The sequence below is a fragment of the Pipra filicauda genome, unplaced genomic scaffold (assembly GCF_003945595.2).
Source record: "Pipra filicauda isolate LSUMZ 115617 unplaced genomic scaffold, ASM394559v2 scaffold363_size724302_pilon, whole genome shotgun sequence".
Lineage (NCBI taxonomy): Eukaryota > Metazoa > Chordata > Aves > Passeriformes > Pipridae > Pipra > Pipra filicauda.
In genome coordinates, this window is record NW_024104491.1 from 99,335 (window position 1) to 126,259 (window position 26,925).

The 26,925-nt window shown below is 35.9% G+C and overlaps 1 protein-coding gene across 2 annotated transcripts in view; it reads right to left on the bottom strand.

Moving 5' to 3' along the window:
• Positions 1-312: 312 nt before the first annotated feature.
• The window catches only part of SEPTIN7 (septin 7), a 78,633-nt gene continuing 52,020 nt past the window's right edge, over positions 313-26,925 (bottom strand). For both annotated transcript variants that reach the window (XM_027729088.2, XM_039384603.1), the window contains exons 4-14: positions 26,751-26,857; positions 20,578-20,678; positions 19,830-19,964; positions 16,739-16,856; positions 14,922-15,014; positions 13,638-13,734; positions 11,559-11,610; positions 10,622-10,747; positions 3,522-3,657; positions 1,883-2,022; positions 313-1,334 (exon numbers count right to left, since the gene is read on the bottom strand). In XM_027729088.2, coding sequence (XP_027584889.1) covers positions 1,295-1,334; positions 1,883-2,022; positions 3,522-3,657; positions 10,622-10,747; positions 11,559-11,610; positions 13,638-13,734; positions 14,922-15,014; positions 16,739-16,856; positions 19,830-19,964; positions 20,578-20,678; positions 26,751-26,857 — 1,145 coding nt within the window. In that variant the 3' untranslated portion in view covers positions 313-1,294. The remainder of the gene's footprint in view (positions 1,335-1,882; positions 2,023-3,521; positions 3,658-10,621; positions 10,748-11,558; positions 11,611-13,637; positions 13,735-14,921; positions 15,015-16,738; positions 16,857-19,829; positions 19,965-20,577; positions 20,679-26,750; positions 26,858-26,925) is intronic.

Below are 26,925 nucleotides of genomic sequence, written 5' to 3' on the forward strand. Positions count from 1 at the left end.
CTAGATCCTCATAAATGCTTGCAGAAGCCGTAAAAGACAGTGTGAAAAGCAGGACTGCCAGAAGGGGAGCCGGTGGGACACAGCGCAGGGTTTGCCGACGCTTGGTGCCCTCTCCTGGGCATGACAGATACACGTGTTTTGCCAAGTCAGAGCACGGCCACGGAAACGGGGTTTTCTACACATTTAAGTAATTCCTCAGACGAATCAAAGACACGGGTCAGTCAAGCCCAGACAGAAGAGAGAAAGTTCAAACATTTCCCAGGGAAGTATTCAGCTGTTCAAGTCCGTTAAAATTTCTGACGCAGCAGCATGTTACATCACAACATTGTTTATTATGTAACTTTTTACAATACAAACAAAAATACAGAAATGCAGTATATGAATACAGCTAAATGCAAAATGGTGATTTTTTCTCGAGGCCATTTTCCCATTTCTAGTAAAATAAAGAAAGACTGCACACAGGTAGAAACAGGTTGGTAGTTAACTCCACAATTTTGCCTAGAAATGACCTATAAATGCGTTTTCCTGCTACTTACCATAAAATGTAAAAAGGGAGTTAAAGGAAAGTTTTACTCACTGGTTCCTACCATATGAAAGAAGCTATATTCTATTTAGGAGGGCCAATATATGGAAAAATATCTAAATTAAATGTTATTACAAAAAATGAAGCAGTAATGAGATCCTTCTGGCTAAAGAAGTTACTAAATGAGAATAGCATATATTTAAAGAATCCAAAACATAAAAGGGTTGTTATAAAAAGCTTAGGTGCACTGTAAGCTTACAACTTCTGTTTTTCCATGTGTCCTTTTAAACAATGGAAGTGTCAAAAATAGGGTCAACTGTGTTAGACTAAATTACATTATTGTATATGCTGCACTGAATGGAATTCATGTATAATAATAATAGAGAAGCATTGTTTGCATCATATTATGGCAATTTATCCTCACTAAAAACCGTCTAGAGTCCTGCATTTTTTAATATCCTGTAAACCGTTAAACCACCAGAACATGATTGTACAACAGTAAAATGTTTTCTTTTGCATTAAAATGACACCTGTTGAAAAAAAAAAAAAGTTAAAAAAGGTACTTAGAGCTGTTATTTTTCCAAGTACACAACACCCTAGACAATTCAAGGCATCTCATTCTCCATCAAAATTAACAAAAATTTGTCATGCTGTTAAATCCATTACTATGGATACAACTGGTGCAAAATTGGTCAAACGGATCCAACAAACACTGATGTCCAGGCTGGCATATTGGCAACTAATACATAACTGGTGGTCAAAATGATGCATTTAAAATATCTTCCCTTTCTTCTTATTCTTTTCCAAGGTTCTAAAATGACATTTAAAAAAAAAAAAGTTTGTTAAATAATGCATGCATGTTCTGATTTTTTTAAAATTACTAATAGTCAACTTTTAAAACATGCATTTTATAAAGCTTAATTGGTTGCAACACAACGTATGAACCTTGTTATGTACACAGTCCTTGCACTGTGTGAGTCAAGCAATGCAGTGATCACCAGATTTTCCCTTCCAAGGACTAGAGGAATTAAACATTTTAATTCTCAAAACTTTAATTCTGCATCCCTAAGAAGTCTGATGCAATGTAGCTTTCAAATATAGACTTTTTTTTTTTACATAGATGTAGTTGTGTGTGGATACATTTTTGCAGATTAAAATCTGCTTTAGAAGCTAATAATCTTCCCAATACTGCTGATATATGCTCCTTTGTAGCTAAAAGCAGCTCATGATTTTTCTTGGCTTTTAAGTGACACTTCCACAGTGGTCAATGGCCATGGACCATTATTGTCTCAGAAACTGCCTTTTAGCAGAAAGCTACAGAACTTTTACTTTCAACTGCAGGACAAGACTCCAATTTACCTGGAAGAATTCTGTTGTTCCAAAATACGTTGTTGAGCTTCCCAGTTTGCTTTCTCGTCCTCAAACTGGCGACGCTTTTCCTCTAATTCTTTGTGTTGTGCCTCCAAATTCTTTTTCATTTGTTCATGGCGTCGCTGCAGCTATAGGAAGCAATGAACAGAATTAGGTGCAGAAAACACTGCAACTTTTGGAGCTGCAATAACAAAGATCGGCAACGATACTTATAAATGCAAGAAAATGCAGTATATTTTTTCTTCAGAGAAAGTGACTCAGACTAAAAACTCTAAGGTCATAGGTACTGCCAATAACAGAAACCAAAGGAGTGTTAATCCCGTAGCTTCATTTTACAGTTAACAGAAAATACCCCAAAAACATATTTCCTTTTCTACATTTTTTTTTTACATGCTCTATACTCAGCAGTGTCTATTGCCTAATTTTCTACATTTAGATAAATACAACAGAAGTTTATGAAGCCATAAATAGTGAAGGAAAAAAAAAGGAATGAATTGAATGGACATTTAAAAATTGGTATCACAGGATACACTCAGTCAAAAAGTCATGAGATAGTACATGAAAACCAGAAATATTTTTGTTTGTTTTTCATATAACAAGGAGAGTGTGGAGGCCAGAAGTATAAGTAGGTTCAGAAAGATTCGAGACAGAAATTGAGGAAGGATAAATCCAGTTACTACAAAAACCATGACCCAGATAAAATATCTAGCTTTAAAATCCTTAAATTGCTGACTGGTGTATCTTAGCATTTATATCCTTATCTATTTAGTTCTCAAAAAAAAGGAGAAAAAAAATTAGACTGATTTTTTTTCCCCTCTGATCCAGTATGCCTTGGCTCCTTACAGTACCTAGGCTGCCAAGCATTTCAACTACTCTTCCAAGTTTCCTCACTTTTCCTCAAATTTAGAGCCAAACTTTCTTTAGGAACTTCAGCAGTTCTGAACTTCTCTATTAGGATTCTTGTGAGAAGCTGCTTTCTCAAAAATTAGGAAATTAGTTTTACTTAAACTTCTACTTATAATAGTCCCTTGAAAAGATCTTTCAGGGTCCCTTGAAATCTGTAAAAAAAGCTTCACTGTGAGGACTTCACCTGAAGATGACAGAAATTAAATATCCATTAAATTTGTTCAAATGATAACCAGAACAGTAACAAAAACATAGCCCTGACTCTTCCTTAGCCTAGTAATTCTCATTTAAATAATGCCTTATAAATATCATATCCAATTCCTGAAATGCTTTTGCAATATGCACAGCAAGTGATCATTACTACATTAGCTTATGTAAGCCCTAAAAGTCTCAAGACTTTTTAAAATCACATGGCATAAAATAGTCCCAAAATATTTCAAAGAAAAGGGAGAAGAAGAAGGTAAGAAAGTTAAAGAGTATTTTAACATACTATGACTGTGAAAATAAAAATAGAATGTATGTGAACATTAAAATTATATTTTAAGTTCACGTTTACACCATTTCAGCAAAGATAACAAGCTGAGAAAGAAAAATTGTGTTGTTTGTCTTTACACATAAAATCCAACTATGGAATGAATTATGTTGGAAAGTCTTGGTAAAACGTGCTACCTCTACACTTGTACAGCCTCACACATGTTGGGGTTTAAGACATTTTGATTACCTCAGCTTCAGAGTCCTTCAGTTTCTGAACTTTTTCTTTGACTTTCATCTCAAACACCTGTTCCATTTCCATTTCCATTTTTTTCATTTTGGCTACATGCTCCCTCCTTTCCTCCTCCATCTGTGCCAATGGGCTCCTGCCATAAATCCAGAAGAAGGAGTTAGTGAATAAGAACTTTTTTCCCTGTCTGTTACACTAGGGTATCTGGAAAAAGCAAGATAAAAATGCTGAAGCATTAAAATAAATACGTCGGTGTAGGCACTGCTAGTTTAAATTCAATTTGCATTATTATTTTAACTGTTTAATTAAGATTTACTCATAAAGACATCTCATACAGTATCCTTTTCTCCCCCATATTTGATTCACATTACATCTAAGTTAACAGAAACTCTTGACTTTCTATCTGTAGAACCACCTGCTGATGGGAATAGAGGAAATCAATATTACAACAAGAACCACAAAAATTAGCATCTTCCAAGTGATCTTCAGGCGTCTTGTTCTTTCCCATTCAAATATATACAAAAATTAATGGACATAATAAAAAATTAAGAGCACTGCAGACTAAAGTCCCATTTTCTCTCTAAATCTTCACTGTTCCAAGTGAGCCCAAGAGTAAGTTAACATTACAATTATGTAATGTTAACTGTGGTCATGGTTTTGAAGAGGTATCAGCTTCACGAAAAAGGTTTGGGCAACTGAACATAAGTATTTTACCCAAGTGTTAGTTGGAAGATTTTCCTTTAAAAAGCTACTAATAAACTTTATGTATAAAAATAATGTACATTATTTTTAATTTTTCCACACACTTTATGGTAACCACTTTCTGGATTCTACTGAATTTTGAAAGCTGTATAAGCCTGCTATCCATGTTATGCTGATATGGGTTTTAAATAGCAAGTTTCACATTAAGTACTGAATAAAACAGGATGATTATGATCTAGTGATGATTGCTACATAGAGTCTTGTAAGACTATGCTGTTCAACAAAGAGCAATCAAAACAAATCACTGGCCTCTTGTTTCAGTTTTGAGTATGTACAGCTTAAAATGGCAAAGTTTTAACTACGGTGTTGGTAAAAATGAAGAACTGAATATATTTAGAACTGTTACAACCAACCAGCAGACGATATCTACTGTAATGTATGCAAAAGTCAGTCAGACCAGCAAATTGTAAATGGAGGTGGCAAGCCTAAGCCCTATTAAAAATAAGATTTTTGTTTTCATTTCTTAAAAAAAAACAACAGACCAACAAAACAAACAAAAAAAAGCCCTGTTCTGATTCAAATCGTGGAGAAAAGGCATTTTAAAGGGAGAAAAGTTTTGACTAATTTCCAATGAGGACTGAAACATAATTAGCAATATCTTTTTTGATTCAGAATTTGCGACTCATTCTTAAAGGAATGGAAGTTTCATATCAAGCATAGCCAAGATTTAGTTTGACTATTATTGGCTCATTTTATCCTTTCTGCTCACCCATTTTCACCAACTAGCCATACAGTGAAAGTAAGCAATGCCATATCAAGTCGAGCCCACACAATTTCTTTCTCAAACATCAGTATTTTAAAGTTAAAAACTGGTGGGGGTGAGGAGGAAGAAAATGGCATTTCCATTAAAAAATAAAATTAAACAGAATCTGAACTAATATTTGCGAAGCCTGGACTTATGAGTTAGATGCTGTACAATATACAGCACTGAATTAGTCTGATCCTCAGACTAATTTTTACTTTAGTCCTTCAAAAGGCCAGTGCTAGCAATCTTTTCCAGGAAAAAATTAATGGTTATACACAGGTGAAGTAGAATAATACAGAAAAATAATAAGGAAGTGAAGGAAGAGGTAAATAGCAGTACTTGTGGAAGCTAAGCAGCTGTCAAAACAAGACTATTTTCCTCTTGTTATCTTTTAGAAGTGTAAAGTTCTCAAATGTATCTGCTCTTCAAAAATTAATCTAGGAAGTAGACTGAATACTGAGGAATCATTGGTGCAGTCTTGACTTGAAAGGGGAGCAGAACTGTCCTTTGATTTACAACTTAATCTAATGGGGATGTCACACAAGTTGTATTTGAGAAGGCGGTAAAAAAAAAAAATCAGTCTGCACAGAAAATTTGATGAACTAACAAGCAAGCAGTTACAGCTGAGAGCTTTACAACACAGTCACGACTGTTTTTATTAGGTCCGAGGTATGTGACATGGGTAGAAGCATATCACCCTGTATTTCAGGAAACAAATTATACAAGGGACTTAAACAAAACAAACCAACAAACAAATAAAAAACAAAACAAAACAAAACAAAAAAAAAGAGCTGAAGCAAAAAAACCCAAACAAACCACTAAACAAAGATGTAAAACATTGAACTGATTAAGGACGATGTGTGCTAAAACAGCCCTCTAAGTTATTCTTCAAAAGATAAAAATTATTCTAGATATGCCCCAAGTGGAACCTCTGCAAGCCAGTAATAAGATAAAATCACAGTCAGAAAAGATTTAAGTTACTAAATCCCCAATTCAATAAAAAGTTGTAAATTTACAGATAAAGATGAAAATTCCACTAATTCTATATAAAGATGATGGAGCTATGGATAGAAACTGGTGGAATTACACAATTTATGCACTTCTACTGATTTTTGAAATTTGACCAAATTTGTCTTGAGTCTTAGCCAGAAAGTTTCTAAAGAGGATGGGTTTTTACAGAGATATTTGCCACTGAAAGTATTTATAAATTCCTAAAGTTTACAATAGCAGAGCTTTAGAAAAAAAAAACCAAACCAACTGCTAGGGGAAAAAAACAATGCCAAGAGCGGGATAACAGGAAACTGTTTTAAATTTGAAACATTAAACAGTTAAATCCTTTTTGTGTTTATAGAATTTTTGTCTTTACGTTGTTTGGAAAAATTTAAATGACCACTTACATGCCTTCAACTGTGTCAAATCTAAAAAACAAAAAATACAGAGGCTTAGCTTAGCATGCTTAAATAAAACCACAAAAACAAAAAGCAATAATTTAAAAAGTAAATTCATTAATAATAGATTCCTAAAGCTAATTATGTGCTCCCCAGAAAGCAAATTTTTCATACTAAAAGGAAAGACTGTTAGTTAAAGCTTGCTACATTTATTTCAAGTTCAGTCAGTTAACCACTATACCATGTCAATATTAACACAGGTTTGATGTGCAGATGCTTTCAGAATTAGTTTCCTTAGAATATCTATGTTTTTAGAGTGATTTTAAATATTTTAGTTACATGAACAACCACTTGCTCTACACAAGTTTTCGGAAACCAATGCCATCTCGAGGCTTATCTCTTCATTTAGAATTTGTCAGCTAGCAGAGGACACTGTATTGAGCCCCCGGGAATGTTCTGGTGCAGCAGGAAGAGCACTTGGATCGCACGGCCAGCAGAGGTCTCAGCGGCGGCTCGGGCCGGCTCGGCTGCAGTCACCTCCCCAGGGCACCGGGATGCTTCACCCAGCGTGCCTCGGCTCAGCGCAGCACTGATGCCGCGGGAGGGGAAAAAAGGGCTGAAAAAACAAGCTCTGATATTAAGTCTCACCATCCTGTGAGATGGGCTTATAACATTGGAACCATTTCACGAAATTCGCTAAAAATACAGGCAAAAGGAGCTAGAAGTAGCCTGGGCTTAGCAGTCAGAAGGACCTGAGCATTGTGTATTTGTTACCCTGCATTGAACAGATGAGTAGATGGATAAGGCACATCTTTATGATGTACAAAATAAGACTTGACTTTTAAACCCACTGAAGATAGCAGCTTCATACAGCAAACGAAAAAGACTTCTCAAATTATAACTTTTAAATTTCAGACCAAATGCCATTTTCTCACGTCACATAGTACATGTGTGAAATGACAATTACAACAAAGTTTAAAGAGACAAGTTATCCACATATGTGAAGACTACCCTTGACATTTTATTTTATTTTTTGAATTGTTGGGATTATGTTGAAAATTTGAAAAAATCAGACTAAACCTAAAATACAAAAAACCCTATATAAACATGGAAAATACATGCTCTGGACTGCTCTTAGGTTAACAAGTTACTTACAGAACAGCAGAGTTTCGCCAAACCAAAGGAGACAAATCAGAGATAAAATTATTAACTGGACAGAAAAAAACACTGTTTCAATTTATCTACACAGTATTATTAAAACTTGTAGCACATACTTCTATTTGTTTTCATGTGTGCATTTTTGTTCAAAGAAATATGTTAACAGCTGCATGAAAAACTAAGATCTATTAAGATCATAAAAATACAGCTGTTTTAAAGGTACAAAAGGTCAATTCAGAACAGCTGCCAGCAGGAGAAACCTTTGGAAAACTACAAGCACCACTGCATGTATATCTCCTCTTATGCCTACCCTCCCAGTTTCCAATAAACAGCTGCTTAGGAATTTCCAGAGCCAGAGGTTAGTTATATCTGTGTTTAACCATATGCTTGTAATACCACCAGACAGCATCAGAGCATGTCTCCGTTCTCACACAGAGATACAGGATCTGTCTCCCATGAAACAATCAGATTCCCAGAAGACAAGTCAAATATTGCCCCATTTTGAGACACAGACACTTTCAAAAGGCAAGCAGGCAAGCGTAAAAGTCCTGAGGGGAGGCACAGATAAACTGTTAATATCTGTTCATCCCCCTGAATTTTCAGGGGGATGGTTAGTAGGAAAATTCCTTCTATTCAACTTCAACTATTCTAGATTGAAATCCACAAAAAACATTGAAGCCAAAAAAAGCATGTTAAAGCTTAAAAAAATTGCTGCAACTCAACATATGGATAATGTAACAAGGCAAGAATAGCATCAGCTGACTCATACCCAGTACATGCATTCAAGAATTTTATGTATTTACTTATTAAGTCATCCTATGTTTCAGGAAACAAACTCTAGAAAAAGGTTCAAAATATTCCTTACAGATTTAAAAGAGGTTTTACCACCTTTCAGATGGCTGAATCAAACAAACTGCAAAAACTCGCTTGGAAAAAACCCCAAACCCAAAAATTGATAGCAAAGAGCACCAGTTGTATTTATTCATCTCTGAGCTGCACTACTGCAATGCTCTGAGCAACAGATTTCTAAAGGAGAAAATTGTTCCAGAAAGCATGGTCACCTGGAAATACTCAGGTGGGACAGCACAGTGATCTGAGGTGGCAGGAGATGCAAGGTAAGCATGCTTCAGAAAGCACAGTAATTCTAGATCCTCTAGATCCTCTTCGTGCATACTTCCTCAAAAGGAAGTATCAGCAATGTTAAGCAGCAACTGACTGGGGCAGGGGGACTGAAGATTGCAAAAAGAGTTTTGAAACCTACTCGCAGATGCATTTTTGTATAAAATAACATCTTGCTATGTCTGCAATACAGGAATAAAAAAATAATTGTAAAATTTTTAAGAATGCAGAATAACCAGTCCTTATTTCAATGCCAGACTGAGTATGTAGATGCAGACTAACACCAATCTAAGCAGGCACACAACAAAAAATGGTGAAAGTGTTGTCACCAAAATTCAGATTTTTAAAAGTCTAAGGAAAACATTAAGATTTTGAAAGGTATATAAACCCCCCCCCAGTATTAACACACACACACGCAAAAAAATCTAAACAACTTCCTTTGATAACCCAAATGACAATGGGAAAAAAAAAGGTTTCACTTTTCAGTACAGTAATAGCAAATCACAGTACAGTAAAAAGCATAGTAATAGCAAGTTAGAAGTCCTGAAGAAAATAGAGAATTTTCTATTCTGCACTACTGTTACTACATTATCACCTGAGATACTTGCTCTGTGTACTCAGAAGCCTTGAGATATGAGTGAGGGATAATAGGATGGCAAAAACCATGACAGTAAGAAGTAGTAACCACAGTGTTATGGATACACATATTTGCAAAGTAATCTTTTTAAGACTTGATAAACTTTACCTAAATTCAAGTACACTTCTGAAGAGTTGATATAACTGACATAAACTATTAAATTTTTTGTCAGTGCTGAGCAGGGAAGTCTCATGTAGTCTCACACTAGATGAAACTAAATCATGTTCACTTAAACCATTCCCTCACAGCCACATTCAAAGCATTAAGATGGTGTAAAATAGACACTTTAGTGAAAAATGGCTTTGTAGCTGCCATATGAATGGAAATAGCAGATATTGCCACTTAATTTCAGGAATCTTTTTCAGGAAGAACAGCTGTAATTTTGCATACCATTAGCTGAAAAGAATAGTACCCTATATTTTGATTGAGAAATTTGTACTTAAATATAGTACAAAAGGTAAGAATATCACTAATTATTAATTATTTAACAACTAGTTACTTTGATGCAATTAGTGCATGCAGAGCAGGTAAAATACTTAAGAATGTAGCTGTTCTTAAACAGCAGAATGCAATGCAGAAGACAGTAGAGTCCACTTCTAAAACTTCCAATAACTTCATTAGGTTGGCAAATAACTTGCTGTCGGAGGTAATTAAAATGACAAGAGTTAAAAAAAACAGCAACAAAAGCTCCAAAATGCTGCACTGTAACTCTTCTCACAAAAGATAATGATGCTGCAATAATTTCCCTGACATGATAAGCAGCCATATAAGTAGCCAGAGCAGCATTTCAAAGATGACAGTAGCAGGTCTGGATTTTCAAAGTTTCCAAACAAATATTAACCCATTCTTCTCAAAGACATCCCTAACAAAGAGCATGGATAATTCATGCAAAAAACCCAATAATCCCAAAAGTAGCATATAAACCAAAATAGAAACACTAATGTACAAAAACTTTGCAGTAAGTACCAGTGAAATAAAACTGCAAGAGTAAATGTAAGGATTCTCTTCAGAACTGAATCTAACTAAAAGCCAGTATTTAACACATTCAGTTAAACTAGCATAAACCCTAGTGAAACAGAAAAAAACCCCCCGATTGTAATTAAACAAGAGGCCTACAGCGTTCACACACAGTGAAGAGGCAACTGACTGGAGGCTATTTACAAACAAAACCACCACCACCTCTCCCCAAAAACCCCAAAACCAAAAATCACACCACATGTTCACAAAAGCAAACAACCAAAAAAGCAGAGTAAAAATATTAAAGTGCAATACAACCTTAACAGGAACTTACTTTGTTAGCTGCCCTTTATTTTTGTTGTTGTCAACACCGTTGTATGTAACAGCTGCCAGTTTTCTGCTTCTGTAGTTCTCATAATGTACATTGTTAGTGACATCCTTCAGGTCCTGCATATGAGTTCTGTCAATAAGGGTAATTTATCAGATTAGTGCACTAATACAAAATACTATCTGAAAAATCAGTCCATGTTCATTTTGGAGATTGACTTAATTAAATTACATCCCTCCATTAATGTCCCATTCCACACAATGTTGTCATTCCAACAATCAAATTAGAGCTGTCAGGACAGATGTGAAAACTGTGTATTACTACTGTAGTAGGTGAGAAAAAGCATGTCAGGCAAACGACAAGCCAAAACTTCCTAGTTGCTATCTTTAAAGTTTACAAAAGCTAAATGTAAAGTTAAAGATTAATTTACAAGCATGAGCTTCCTTTCGTGATTTTCCATTGTCAGCCTGGAGAAAATAAAAACTTAATAATCAAACTCAGAGTTGTTGCAGCAGATGTCACCTAGTGAACTGGTGTGAGTATAGGACTTGGCACCTAACACAGCGAAGCACAGGCAGTCTTGCTGTAGACAACTGCAGCACTGCAAATATTTTGAAAAATGCCTACAAGTAAGTACACATCTCTACAACTAAGCACACATCAGCACTAACAGACAACTCAGTTTCCTATAGTTTATCACAGTTTTCAAGAACAAGCAATCACAAAGTAAAGAGAACTATTACAAAAAAAAAACACCTTACCAACACTATTGCTTGCAAATATGTCGATAAACAAGGTATCATAAAGTGTAAGATACTGTTTACAATTAAAAATACGGGGATTAACATGAACTCAGTATCTCAAATCCTTTTCTCTCCAATATATGACTTCCCAAGCTCTCAGACATACCAGACAGTGTTAATGTTACCTGTAAGTTACTTACCTTATCAACATGTTCCTCAGAATTGTGAAGTCACAGTGTTCACCATTTTCAACTGCAAAAAAAAGTAAACTTTTGTTGAGATGCCAACCAAAATACGTGCCTTATAGAGGTAAGATGTCATTCATCTACATTCATTCCAACAATAGATTACTTCCAGCCTTTCCTTACTGAAAAAACATGTTAACAGTATCTTACTAGCAGAGTTCCTATGCTCCCCTGAGCCACACTGACAAACTCTTCTCTGAGTCAGTACAGCAGAATAAGCTACCATAACAGAAACACAGTTTTGTCAGTTTAACTTTTTGATCCTTTGGAGGCCCTGCCAGCACAGTTGTCTAAGGATCAGACACTAACTGTAGACCCCAGTCTAGATCCAGCTATATCCAAAACCCTTTAAAAGACAGACTTAATGCAATCTATTTCCCCCTTCCCCACTAAATGAGTTGTAGAAGTCTTCATTTTAATTTTTATGTGGATTTAGTTCTTTATTAACTAAGGAAAGGAAGGTTGTGAATTTAATTTGATGCACCTACCTACACATCAAGAGAGAATGGGCAGCTGTCATTAGATGCCACCTATTCCACTGTGCCTATCACCCTAGTAATGTAGAAGAGGCTGATTCTGAGTGGCATTTCCTTGATAGATAATGAAATGACACTGGGGAAAAATGCGCACCCCCAGAACTCTCTGGTGTGCAGACAGGGAAGGCAACATAGAAAAGCACACACAAAAGAAAGGCACAAGGCAGGTTTCCAATGTGTCCCTGAAGTAAAGACATACATTTTCATGGGAAGGAAGGGAAAAAACAGGAAGAAGGAATTCAAATAGCCCAAGTAAGTTCAGTGAATCCCATAGAAAAGTGCAGAACATAGACTCTGTGTGTGTTTGTCTTGTATCTGCACTCCACACCATGGTTTTACAGACTGGTAAATTCCGCTCAGATAGTAAATGAAGTCATACTTCCAAAAAAGCATCATTTCTGAGTATTCTGTCCTTGGCTGACAGACTGAAAGCCACTTAAAGAGGTTGCTTTTAGTTAGGCTAGCTCTTCCCGTCCCAAAGTTCTACAATCATGAACATGAAGCCTTTAACAGATTTGTTTTAAAATAAAGAAAAGCAGCACCATTTTGTACATCTCCAAATGCCAACGCAAGAGCTTTAAATAAAGCTTGATCCTCTCTGGTGCAGCTGGTTTTTACTTTCTGCCAAACCTCATTTCCTGCCAGACATGCACTTCAAAGTGTTACAGCATTTCTCTTTAAAGCATTGGTCCATACACTGCTTGTTGGTTGGGGTTTTTTTTGTCTATTTTACACTGCATCCAATTTATAGTCCATTGCCCTTGGAAGGCAGAAATAATGAGGAAAATAAAAATATTCTCTTTATCCAACACATGCACATCACAAGGAAAAAATTCAATGATCATGGAGAAGCAGTTTAATAGTGATTGTCTCGCTGCAGAGCATGGTGCAAGTCTTGCCATTTGAAATATGTGAATGGCATTAAAGCACAAGAAATGGTTACCAGAAGAGCATGCAGTTACCTTCAAGTCTCTATAGCAATAGAAAGTAAGTTCTAAATAAATTAAAAAAAAAAAAAGGTATTCTATTCATTACCAGGGACCTTCCCCAGCAATTAACACTCAGATGTTTTAGGAAAAAACCAAATTCTTCCAGAAACTTTAAACTGAACTTATGATAGAGGAGCTGGTCAAATTAATATTTATAATGCGTATCCTCTAGAAAGAAAAATCTAAGGAATACATATATTTTATATGAAAAAAATTAACACGAGAAAGCTAGAAAACAGTTGTAATTTAAGTCATAGCATTACCTGCCGTAAGTCACTACAGGTTTTATAACTACTCACTGAGGCTTCAACAGGTATCTGCTTGCAAAGTTATGTATTGTTGAAACCTTTACTTTGTTCCAGTATTATTGGAATAACAAAATGGTATATTCAGTAAATTTCCAGATCAAATAACATTCAAATTAAGCATTTCAAACATTTCAAATATAGACTAATGGCTAATAAATTTTAAATGGATTAAAAAAAAAAAAAATCACAAGAAAGCCTTACCTTCTGCAACACCCCATGGGTACTGCCTTCCTCTAACTCTCTTGCCATTGACTTCAATGATCGTATTACTACCTACCACAGCAAGAGGTAAACGGTCCTACAAGATAAAGTATGACTTTTACTGCCAAAAGATACTGAAAGCATGCCCATGTGTAAATTTGACATAAGCTAGCTTGGGGCTATAACACTGCTGTGCAGCTAACCCCAAGTGCAAGAATAGTGATGTTTACTGACCTCTGCCTAGTTTAATGACTTATATATACACACACACCCTTCTAAATTCCTTATACTGTTGTATTCTGTAAATCTAGTTAAGAAACAGACATTAACGTTACTTAGTAAGCTAAGCAACAGGCAAACCATTTCCTATTTACTTAATCGCACAGTTAATTATTTACCAATTCACATTCCCACTGGCTACAAGGACTGTTACTTTGGCTGGATCTTATATCCAGTTTTCAAAGGTTTGGCAAAGAACTACTTCAAGTTCTTGTTTTCAGTTGAACCGAGAATGCCTCCAGTGTATCAAGCAACAAAGGAGCCAAGAGCAGCTTCAAGTGGCTGAAAGGAACAGAGTACAAAGCTAAGTATTTCAGACTTTTGTCTTTGCTTTTATTCTGCTCTTCTCCTCTAGGCTTAGTCCCAGGACATCTTCCATTTGTGATATTTGTGTTTATCTATCCTAGGTGATTCCCACAGTAACAAAAAAACTTAAAAGCTCTTGCAGGCTGTTAAAGCTACTGAACAAACAGAAGCAAGGCTCAAGAAACATGTACAACATGGACTCCGACATAAAAGAACAAACCAAAAACATGAGTAAACTAGGAAGAAGCCTTTCAACAGCCTGACAGTCCTTTTGATTTTCTTTAGTCATTAATCTCCATTAAGGTTTCAGTATATCAATCAGCCAGACAACTATTAGCTGCAATGCACATACTCTATGCCACTGCACACCTCTGTCTCAAAGACAAACCTGGCCTCCTTCAAAGCTCAGAACCAAAAAAAAGTGGTAGGTGGATAAAAGTCAAATAGTCATGAAATTAAAAAAGTGATCTTTTAGAGTTCATTAAACAAGCTCTCATTCTGAATTTTAGCCAAAGGACTTAGACAGAGGACTTAATAGTGTAATTCATTGCCCCTGCTGAGGAACAGTGACACTTAGGACAGCTTTGCATTTCTATCTCCCACACATACTGGTGGGCTCATCATTAATGACAGAATGCTTTTCACACTCAACCCCCCTTGCCACTCCATAAGCAGTTTTTCAAAAGAAAATTAATTTACCTTTATCTTTTTAACAATTTTGTTTTCTTCTTCATCATCTGTTTCTGGAAATTCATATATTTTAATTTTGTGTTCTTGGATTTCTTTCATTATCTAAAAAGAAAAGTGTTATCTGTTTGAGAAATTCATAATCTGTAGTAACTCAATGTTTCTTGCTGCAATCCGATTCTCCCTCCTTATGTCTGATATGTAAGATCCTTGCATATTAAGATGACTAAGTTACATTACAAAACTTGCACATGTTTAACACCACCAGGTGACCCCAATGGGTTATTGGTATGACCATCTCTTCTTAAGCCAGGGGGAAGACAGGATCAGAGTCAGTGCCACACAGCTAACAGAATATTATCCACCAATAAAAAGACGGCAAAAATTAATACCAGTTTTCTATGATGGGACAAACAACAGATTACCCTAATGGAAATCCTACCTGAATGTGCAAAACTAATACAACCCTACTTAAGTTCTCAGACTAGTCTCGCAATTGAGTCCCTTCAAAATATAAAATATTTGAATAGATAACTGCAGGCATATTTCACCCCTTTAAGTTCCCACAATAGCTACTCCTGTCACTCCTTTCCTGTTTCTAACACACCTGAGCATCAGTTGCTTGAAGCAGGATCACCTGCCTCTTTTAATAGAGCTTATGACTGATGGACTGACTCTAGCAGTTAGTTGTGTTGAAAAACATTTGCAAGTATTAACAAAAATTTAATAAAAACTGACAGCATCATCAAAAAAGTGACCATACTGTTTTGCTGCTTCATTTGTCTGAAGGGTATTTTTAAAAACAAGATGATTAGTTTTCCAGAATTTAAGAACGGAAAAACATTAGACCATTTAGTTGACAGCTGCACTGCAAAGCCCTGGGGAATATTTCTGGTTCATGAGTTTGCAGTCTTATAAGAACATAAGCATCCAATTCATGCAAGGACTTATTTTCAAAGTTTGATTTGGGAAAGTCTCCCTTATTTAACCTCAACTTATGATAAAGTTGCTTACATATTTAGAAATATTCTGTGTTCTACCATTTTTTCCTTTCATTTTGTCCTCTGATTTTTAATCTTAAATCAAGAGTTTTGCACACAACAGCTCTTAATGACATCTTTTCAGAACCTGTGTTCTAAACTGGGACTGGACAGAGTTCAATAAAACAAACTTCCTGTCTTGTCTTGTCCTGCTCTGGGTCCTCCTCATCCTCTTCATACAATACTAAAAAGCTTAAATCTACTTCTACTCTGATCATGTAGCTGAAAATAAAACATAAGCCACTTGCAGACACTGATGCCAAATACATTCTACAAATACAAAGACACTACATCAGTTGTATTGAGGTTACAATTATCTCACCATCTTTAAAATGCATTACCACAGCCCAAGACTGAGTAGGTATACTGATTCTCATCTAATACCTGAGGTCTCTTTAATAAATACAGTGCATCAACATGAAAGTGAATACCACAACACAATCAATAATACTCTCATACTCTTAAATACATTTTTTTTAACACACAACTTCTGTTAGGTACCTCACTCTTGAAAGCTCCTTTCCTTCCTTACTGATTTTTATCTCAGTAGTGAATTATTTCACTTGCCAAGAAACATACTATACACTTGAAATCTCTTGCCCTGAGGACAAAAACAAGATTATTTCACCAAGAATTATAATTAAATCTAGAGATATAAATTACTTGGCTTTGCTGTCTCAAGTCATTGCTTCAGGGTTTAAACTTTTCATGTAGGTTACATCTCACCATTTCCATAGGGATCAACTTAATAAATTATCCTATGTTGTAAATATTAATTTTTCAACTCACCTGTTTTTTAAACTGTTGGCATTCCTCAGGTGTAAGTGTGTCTGCTTTGGCAATAAGTGGAATGATATTCACTTTTTCATGCAGGCGCTTCATAAACTCTATATCCAAAGGCTTAAGTCTGAAAAACAGCATTAGAGCTTTGCAATTTTTTATTAATTAAACAAGAATGTACAAATGATGAGATTTGTCCTGACAACTATTCTTGAAACACAGATTTATGAGTGACTGATGACTAAATGGAAGTCAAAAGGCTACCTGCAACTACTACAGGAAATCCCCTAAATTGTATCATAGCAGAGGAATAAGTCATATGTTAATACTACTAGTAGTCACGAGACTTCTGCTAGCTGAAATTACACTCATTTAAGCAAGTGATAAGACCTCTCCTATGAAAGTAGTAAAGTTCGTGTCATTAGCCAGAAGATAAACCCATTTAAAGCCTGACTGATAAGAGTTTACAGCTGTGAATTATGCTCTGAAAGTCATGTTTATTATGGTGTTTCCTCTTGAGAGTGGGCTGGGAGATTTATTTTTTTTTTTAGACCTTAGATTGCTGAAGACAATAACTTCTGTGGCCTGTGCACAAATGAAGTAGAAATATCTCATCTCTAAATTGTTATGTAAAACAAAAAGACAATTATCAAGGTGGATGACAATAACAAAAACAACCATCATATGGGTGTTGAGCAGGTGCGTGACAGTATGTTCACCATCCACGTGAATCAAAGTGGTCAATATTTCCTGCTTGCTGAAGTAAAACCAGAGTGTTTTTGACACATTAATACTTCAAAATTATAGCAAGTTTAGTCAGGCTTAAAGGATTCACTTAAAGGATTTAACAAGATTATTTCTCATATAAAATAAATTAGTATTAGGAACATTAAAACCATATTCATTTGGTACTCAAATTTAGTTGCTTCTCCAAGCCATATAAAAATGAATAAAGAAAATGTTGAAGAACACATACTTAACTTCATTTTAACATTTTCTACCTGCCACTTAATTTCCCAAGTTCCCAACACGTTTCCATTAAATAGCCAATGCTAATGGCATGTCTAGATTATGAGTGCTTCTTCGGTTATCCATTCCCCTTCATATGCTTTCCCACTATTTTCTTCAAAAGAAAAAACAATCACAGAATATTCTGAGCTGGAAAAAGCTACCTAGGGCAGCAACACCAGGTTGAAGGGCAGCTGCCAAAGCAGAATCTTTCAAAACAAAATGCTCACCTCAAGGACTTGAGTTTACAGTGGAGACTGAGCAGTAAGGCTTTACAGAAAGACTCCAGAATTGCAGAAAGATGGTGCAATTCATTATCACCCCAGTCACCTACTTGGAATGCTCCCTCTGCCCTTCCTCTCTCTTCTCCTGCTCCCACACAAACTAACTCATCAGTTCAGATGTTTATGGGGATACCAGCTAAAAACAGTGGGATGCATTAAATGGAAGGACTTAATCTGGTAATTTTTTAAATTTCTAAATTATAACAAGAGGGCTTTTACAAGTGTATTAAGACAAGGGTGAGCAGAAGTAAGTTCACCTACAAATGCTTTAATTTGGTGTAAATATAGTCATGCTTTAAGAGTGAAGAGGACACTACTTGACAGGTTACATGCGCTGCTGTCCGCACAGGAAACAGGAACAAAGACTGCATGACCACAAAAACCAGGTAGGAGGTGAGTTATGTCCTTTCAGAGAGGGGAATATCTTACAAGAGGAAATGAATGCTAACAGCAGCACCAATTTTCTCTACTACTTTTCTTACTTACATGACAATTCTAAGCATTTATTCCAGTAATTGAAAAACACTATGCAAACCTAGCACAACTTCACACTTTTTCCCCCTAAGAATAACATGAAATACTTGTGCAAGGAACATGCTTTTACAGCTTTTAGCCTCACAAATTTAGTTACAAACCTTAGCTTATTGGAAACATTACCTTTCTTTTTCCTTAAGAATAATTTGTACCTCCCACTGATTTAGAAAACTCTAATGGATAAAGGGGGGTGTGGGGTTAAGAGAATTGTTTGCAGAATCTCAAAGTTACCTCAAAAATGACTCTCTAGCACAAGAAAAGGACCATCATCCCTTTATTTAAATTACATTTAAAATTAATGTGCATGTTGAGCAAAACTGACATTACAAACGTGCACGTTGAACAACAACAAAACATTTAATAAAGGCAAGTCTAAATAAGAAAAACTCCTCCAATATTTCTTTCCAAATTCGGAAGTCTCTGTCCAGTTCAAAATTATTAGACCCATATCAATGCTAGCTACAGAATCTAAGTGTAATAGTTAGCAATTTTTACTGCCTGAGGAATATGCTTCAAAATTCCTTCATCATTCCCTTCAACAAGTTTTACTGCTTTTGACCTATACAATAGAATAGGCTACTTATCCTCTCCTTCTAGTTTTGAAGGTATAACTTAAGAGCCTCTGATCAATTTAATCAGTTATAATGCCACGATAAAATGCTAGGCAACTAATTTCAGATATAGTCAATCTGTATCTAATACATCCTAGAAATGCAGTTCTCCCCCTCTACCACTAGATAGAAGTCTGATCAAGTTAAAAACTAAGCAGGGGTGCAAGATCACACAATAATTGAAAGAAATCAGAACGCCTATACTGGAATTGTCACTAGACAAAATATTACGTGCCAGGTGAATTAAAGTATGCTTACAAGGATCCATGAAATTTCCCATCTTCAATTTATCATTCAAATTCAAAGGGAGGCAGGAAGAACAGAAAGGAAAAATCCGGTTGCTTGAACTGTGAATCAGTTTCTCCTTCTAATGTGATCAAAAGACATATAGATAACAAACAGACCTGGCACTTGTGAATGTCTATGTATTTTTAGCTGTTAGAATTCTGTTTTTCTTGCTGTGTAATTCATGTGCAATGTGTTTTCTGGTGTTTGGCTTGCTAATGTTTGACAAGCCAAAGCAAGCTTATATTTGAAAATAAGCATGATTTGCAGGCTATTAAGAAAATCCTGTTTGGAACTTTATGTAACTAAGACTGACAAATTTGTATATTTATCTGAGGTAAGAGACAGAAAGAAAACATAAAATACAGTAATACAAACCCATGTCCTGAAGGAGCAATGAAGTATAAACAACACTGCACTCTATTATCTGGCATCTGACGCCTGTTCACTCGAGATTCTGCATTCAGGTAGTCCTCAAACTTACTGTCAATGTAGTCGATAACTGGCTGCCAGCTGCAGAGGTTACATGAATAAAAAACTGTAAGTTACATTATTCATGTAAAAAAAAAAAAATCTGTCTTGGCTAAGAAGTAGATGTTCACAATTTCCCCATGGGTTGGCTTTTTGTTGTTACTGTTTCGATTTTTTTTTTTTTAAATTAGGATACTTCAACACTGCACTTTAAGAGACTAGTTCCTCAACACAAAACTGAGTTACAAAGCTCTGAAGCTGTAAAGTGTGAGTTCACTGAAAAATCCCTTCAAACACAATCCCTTTCATTGTAATAGCATTAAACAGAATACTTAAGAACAGTAGCCAAAGGAATATGCTTCACTGCTCACATCTTGTGATGACACAGAAGTCAGTTCTGCACACTGCATGTGTGGATAAAGAGCCAAATGCATCACCCAGTTTAAAGGGAAAAGCTGACAGTATTTCAGTCAAGTTATAAAGGTACTTGGAATTACAGTAGTTAAAACTTTTCAGCTAACTGAAAGTTTAAAAGTGTTAATCTTTTAACTGAATGTTGAAGCCTGCATTTAAAAATGTCACAACTATTATATCTCACACATACACAAAATGCAATTCTGAATTATCGTGAGAGAACATACAAAGAATTTCTTACCAATTACTATTATCCACAGCATCTCCAAATCCTGGTGTGTCAACTATTGTGAGTAGTAACTGAACACCACCCTCTTTGATTAAAACTTTTGACTGTTCAACCTGTAAAATGAATAAGGTAAGATTAAATTTTTAGCAATTTAGTCACCTATCTGAAACACTGGGAAAAGCATTCAATGAATAAGAAGTCTGGCAAAGAATTGCTGACTCTTCTGCTTCAGAGGCATACTGGGTCTGCGTTTTGCTTATAAAATCCCAATATTTTTATAATAATTATTTTTTTAAAGGAAAATAATTATTTTTTTAAAGGAAATTATTATTTTTTAAAGGAAATTATTTTTTTAAATTATTTTTTAAAAGGAACCCTTTTAAGTATGTAGGATATCTTAGTATCTTAATTTCTGATTAAACGGGAAAAACCTTAACCAGGCATTAAACGTGATGAAATTGCCAAGTTTAGTCACTTCTAAGAAAATGACAATTTCAAAACTGATCCTCCCACCAAGCACCTTAGACACTTTTCTAGTCCTGTTAATGTATTTTTAAGAATACATTTATTCTTCAGCTAGCATAATGCTTGGGAATGGAACAATTTAAAGTGATGGTTTCCTGTTACAAACAGATTGATATTGGAAAGTAATACAATCTAGCTGCAATCTGCTGAACTAGACCTCATGTGACCATAATGGATTGGGTTCCTGTGAGCCCAAGTCACTGATGGAAACCTGGCTCAGAAGTCAACTGCATCAGCACAAGGCTGATGCAAGATCTGGGTGTGGGAATTCATGCCTCCAGTTGTGACCACCCATCTGCAGCACAGCTCAGTCACCTTGCAGTAAGCACGTCAAACAGATTAAGCATGTCATGACAGAAAAAATCTAGGCTAAACAACACATGGACTGCTACCTCCTTCCTACTAATATCTCAGTAATTATTGATAATGCCAACGTCAGGTGTATCTGCCTGAGAAAGTGCTGTATCACTGTTGTAACAGCCAGTGATGCACAGCAGTAAGAAATTACAAACTCACGTTAGCATGTTGGCTTCTTTCCAATCGCTCATACATTTAATCATTGTTTTTTCCTTGATACTAAAGTAATTTCTATTAAATCACTAGTGACACTGTTTTCTAGATATGGATTCAAGAAATCAACTGTGAGCCATCTGTCTAGAGCCACACATGAGTTGGAACACAGTGACGCCGTCTTGGTGCTCATTGCTTAACTTTTTTTAAGTCTCCCAAACCTTAATGGGGAAGAGAAAAAAAAGTTCTATTTAACTGGATGAACACCTGCAAGAACATTCACTAAGGAACTTCCAGAGAGAGTGGCAACTTGGATAATAAATCCTATCTGGATGGTCTCTTGACCAGTTCAAGATTTGAGAGAGATCTTATCAATGCTGCTTTAGCTCTTGCACATCCCTCATTGCCATATAAGTGAAACAGACTCACAGTCACACCTGCATATTATTGCAAACACTCCGCAATCGCTGCTTATGTGATGCAAGGTAAATCCGCAAGATAAAGTGACACCCTGCAGAAAGACAAACTAAATCCCTCTTGCCCAAGTAAAACACTGAGTCTAATTCAGACGAGACTATACACAAACACAGAAAACAGTACCTAACTGCAAAGAAGGCTTCATATTTAACCTCTAAGTATGCAGGATGCTATTTTTAACTATTCATCAGTAGGGATCCTACCCAAGTCAGATCAATCCCTTTCACTGTTAGTTCTCAAAAAACTGGCTCAGCTACACTATGGCTGCCTATAGCAACCAATCATCATGAGTTGGCTCCTCACATAACAAAAAGACAGGAAAAAAAACATCAGTAAGGCAGATTCATGAAACAAGTCCCAAACACTGGGTTTCCAGAATGCTAGTCACAGAAGAATCCAGGTTGGGCTGGACTTCAAGGCCACCCAATTCAAGCTCCTACCTGAGCAGGCCTTATTGCAGGTTAGGAAGGTGAAAAAAAAACCCAACCAAACAAACATAAAAAACTCCCATGCACACAGCAGCCTAAGACACCACCAAGTTACTCTTTCACAACTCTTATCCTTCTAAAAGCATACAGTTCAAAGCCATGAGAACATAGGAATACATGCAGTGCTTTAGAAACTTATGTTTTAATTGTGGTGAGTGTATTTCCCCCCTCCTCAAGAGTTCTATAGAGAAATTTTATTGTACACAATCAATGCCAGAACTCAAGACAGTAATCCCCAGCCACAGTCAACTCAGCCAAGAGTTTACTACTCACAAGCTTTAGCACACAGGAGATTAACTTCTGATTCCTTGCATTCTTTTTGCTATCTTGTATATAGTAACCACATAGCCCTCCTATCACCAAGCTCTCTGAAAGTATAAGAAATCCAAAACACTTGTAAAATACTAGAGATGATAATGTTAAGAGATGTATTCTTGCCAAGCACTACAAAGTATCAACTTTATTCTCCAGCCCAAAAATTCCCAGCAAGAACCATTAAATTATTATGCACTCATGAAGGAATGCTTTTACAGAAGAAGCAATTAATAAAATATTATCTTGAACCTATGTTTATAAAAAAGTAAAACAAAGGTCAAGAGATCCTCAGAAATGCCACACCAAACATTTTCCCTGATTCTGTATGCTTGTAAAATATAAGTGTGGCTGAATTTGTGAAACCACCTTCTGAAATATGGTCTGCAGTAACTGAATCTCTGCAGGCAGTGCTAATACCTCACTGGGTGGTGAGGATTTACATTTTTTCTTACTTTTCATAAGTTCATGTAGGTATCTTGCTATCAGAGGAGGGTTTTAAAAAACCTATAGAACAAGAAGCATGAGCTGATCAAATGAAATGTCCTGTGCTTGTGCTGTGGACAACCAGACCAAACCCATCATATACTTTAAATGCTAAGCTCTGCTGGTAGGAGACAGCAGATGAAGAACCTGCCATAAAGCCTCTGCAAAGTTGCATTTTTCTAACCCAAATGAATGTGCCCATATATGGTCAAAGGCACAGAAAGCAGCAACATCTGGAAAAGATCCAAAAAATCACTGTAAACTAGTGTAATTCACAGTTAAAGTATCCAACTGCATCCTATCATCTGATTTACAAGTATTCCCAAGAGATTCATGGAAAACATTAGTTCAAGTCTTGGAATTTAAAACTTTTTAAGAAAAGTCTCCTCCAAACAGCCATTTTCCCATGCACTCTGGTCAAGTGGGTCACACGGGTCTCCTTGGCAGTTACCACACAGCATTCACGACCTGATGTTTGTTACAGCTCAACTGCTTTTTAGCATACTCCACTTCATACAGTCAAACAATGATCGGAGAAAACATATTTCATACCCCTTCCTTTCTGAGTAAGTTTTCTTTGAATTCATTTGACTTCAAATTACTTACTTTTAATTGTTTTTCTGTGTTTTCCATGAAATCAATACAAAGGACCTGCCTCAGAAAACAACTTCAAACTGCAATTGGCTTTCCAGCCCAAACCACAGCTCATATTTATTAAGGAGATAGCATCATACAATTCCTGGTCAATAAGTTATTCCCACCTTATAAGAGCAGGTGATTATTGCAATGAAGGTTTGAGGATGCTCTGTTGGCCTGTCTCATCTATACTCTACAAAATCCTTTCAATCCTCAATTTAAAAAGGTTTTCACTGGTAAAGAGTTCAAATCCAATGGATCCAAACAGCAGCTCCAACTGTTTATTCTTTGATTTGACTGGAAACACCTCCATATCATACACATCGTTAGCAGCACACACAATTTTCAAGGTTGTAGGGGGAAACAATTTTATCCCCACTTAAACATTGACCCTGAAATAAGATAGTTTCAGTTTCCTTCTTAAAATGCTACACTTAATGATTTTTCATTCATCCTAAATAACTGAAAGCACTGTAATGTTGCACTGCAAGTATACTTAAAAAAATACCTAATAGATAAAGTAACCAGTAGTTTCTAAAGGGGAAGATGGTCTTTAAGTGTACTTCATCCCAATCATATTATTTTCTAAGTTATATTAGACCCCAATTCACTACTGAAAATAGTTTTGGCTAGCTCTCGGCCACCCTCAAGCTTTAGCCCACACAGTGGAAGTATGAAAAAATGCAATGGTTTTTCAACCTGGTCTCTGTTCAAGTCCTTTTCTTTATCCCTCTCCAGTGCCAAAAAAAAAAATAATAAAAAAAATATATATATATATAATTAAGTGAAGCTTCCTGAAAAGGATGGGGTTTTTATTCAACCAGTAAATTAATAAAAATCAACCCCCCTCTGAAGGTCAGAATGAACAGATCATCTAACATAACATACCACCTAATATAAGAAAGTACTTAACTCAAATTCCAGAAACTCCACACAGAATTTTTTTTTTTTTTTTACATTGATGCACCTTTAACTAGGTGAGCTACCTTTGAAAGATGTCCTGGTTGCTTTTTTTTAGCTTCTACTAAATCAATGTGTAATCATCAGTAATGAAATCTGACTACATCTCTCTTTCAACAAAAAGTCACCCTTCTACTTAGTTTTCCAACAGTCACTCATTGTTTCAGTACTAAGCATATTATACCAGAGCTTAACTATTTGCAAACCTCTTCCATCCTGCTTAATATCTCTTTGAACCAAGTACATAAATTCAACCCTGCTAGTTCAAATAATGGTCTGATGTCCCTGCTAATAAGCTTTTAAGTCCATTTTGTCGCAGTACTATGGTTACACATTAAACTGATAAAATAGCCTAACAGACATTACTAAAGCTTAGAAAGTATTAATACATTGTTAATAGAACTCAGAATGTTCAAAAGCTTTCCTCCAAATGAAAAAAATTGTATTCTGCAATGAATGCATTTTGCAATAGTATTCAAGCTTTGATGCTGAGCTAACTGACAAGCAATACCATTTAAACTTCCTAATATGAGTATAACTAACTTTTTCCTGGTACTGTGGTAATTATTCTGTGTTCTGAGACTGGATTAAAAAAAGTCTTACCCAAAACCCCAGGCAAAAAAAATCCCAGAGGTCCCACAAAACAGTAAGTTCAGTGGATCACAGCATTGGAGCACAGTTATTTGATTCCACTCAATTAAAAAGCACTCTATTTTACAACATCTGTTTAGCGCCTTACCTACCCTCCTAACCCAACACAGGGCTTAATCACCTTATGACAACTCATTGCCCAGTCCCTTCAGCTACAGCTGAGGTGGTCTAAGACTATAATTTTGCAGCTGGAAGAACTCTGTTGAACAACAGCAGCAATGGTGAGCACCCCCAGTCCTCATCTGTACAAAGTTAGATTGTCACAAGTTATCTTCACCAAAATCTTAAACAAGGGCACATCAAGAGATATAAGCAAAGCTCACACATCCTTATTCAGCTGCTCAGCTGTGGAGGCAGAAAATACACCACTGAAATGCAATGATTTCCTAAACTACCCATAATATTATTATTTCTTAGTATGAGGTAATTGCTATTTTTAATAACCTTTTTATAATACAAAGAGCATGCTCCTTTTCTTGAGAGAAAATATAATTGATCAGTAACAAGTTATCACACAAAATGAACGGATCAACTTCAGTTTTCCAGTCTTCGACTAAATATTTCAGTTGCATCACTCACTCCCAGGAACATCTTTGCCTATGTAAGTCTTGTCCTTAAGGTCAGACAGGTTCCCCTTCCCCCAGTTCTGATATGTTTCAGAATAACAACTTTTAACAGGCATATGAGGTATCACAAAGGATACGGTCTGCAGAAGGTTCATGGATACTTGGTCCATGAGGTCCTTGCACTTCAGTCAAGTCCTTTAATACACACAGTCTCTAAAAGGTTGCCTTAAACAGTCAGGGGTTTTAATGCACATCTATCTATTTCTACAGATTTACTCAATATTTTAATTGATAATAAACACTACATTTTCAAACAGGACTGCACACATGTGTTTTCTAATGTATAGGCAGCACACAAAGCCCTGCAGGACTCCTGCATTTCAACAGGCCACAAGTTTGAGAACCTGGAAGTTTTGTTGCTAAGATGCACTGAGAGACACATTGAATATTTCTTAGTGGTTCACATCATATCTGAATGTATTTTGAAATATAGGTGCTTATGTAACAACTGTATCTCCTTAGATTGCAAATCACATTGTTCAAGCTGTATCTTTCCCCCCCACCCAAGACGTACCTGTACAGTCTTTTTAATTCTGTGGGAAGGACCTGGATACTCTGGGGAATACAGTTCTGTTAAGAATAATGAGTTGATTAATGTTGATTTTCCCAGTCCAGATTCACCTAGAAGAAAACATAACAGTTTCAGTAAAACCAGGAGTATCACATTAAGTATAAACATTTAGATCTAC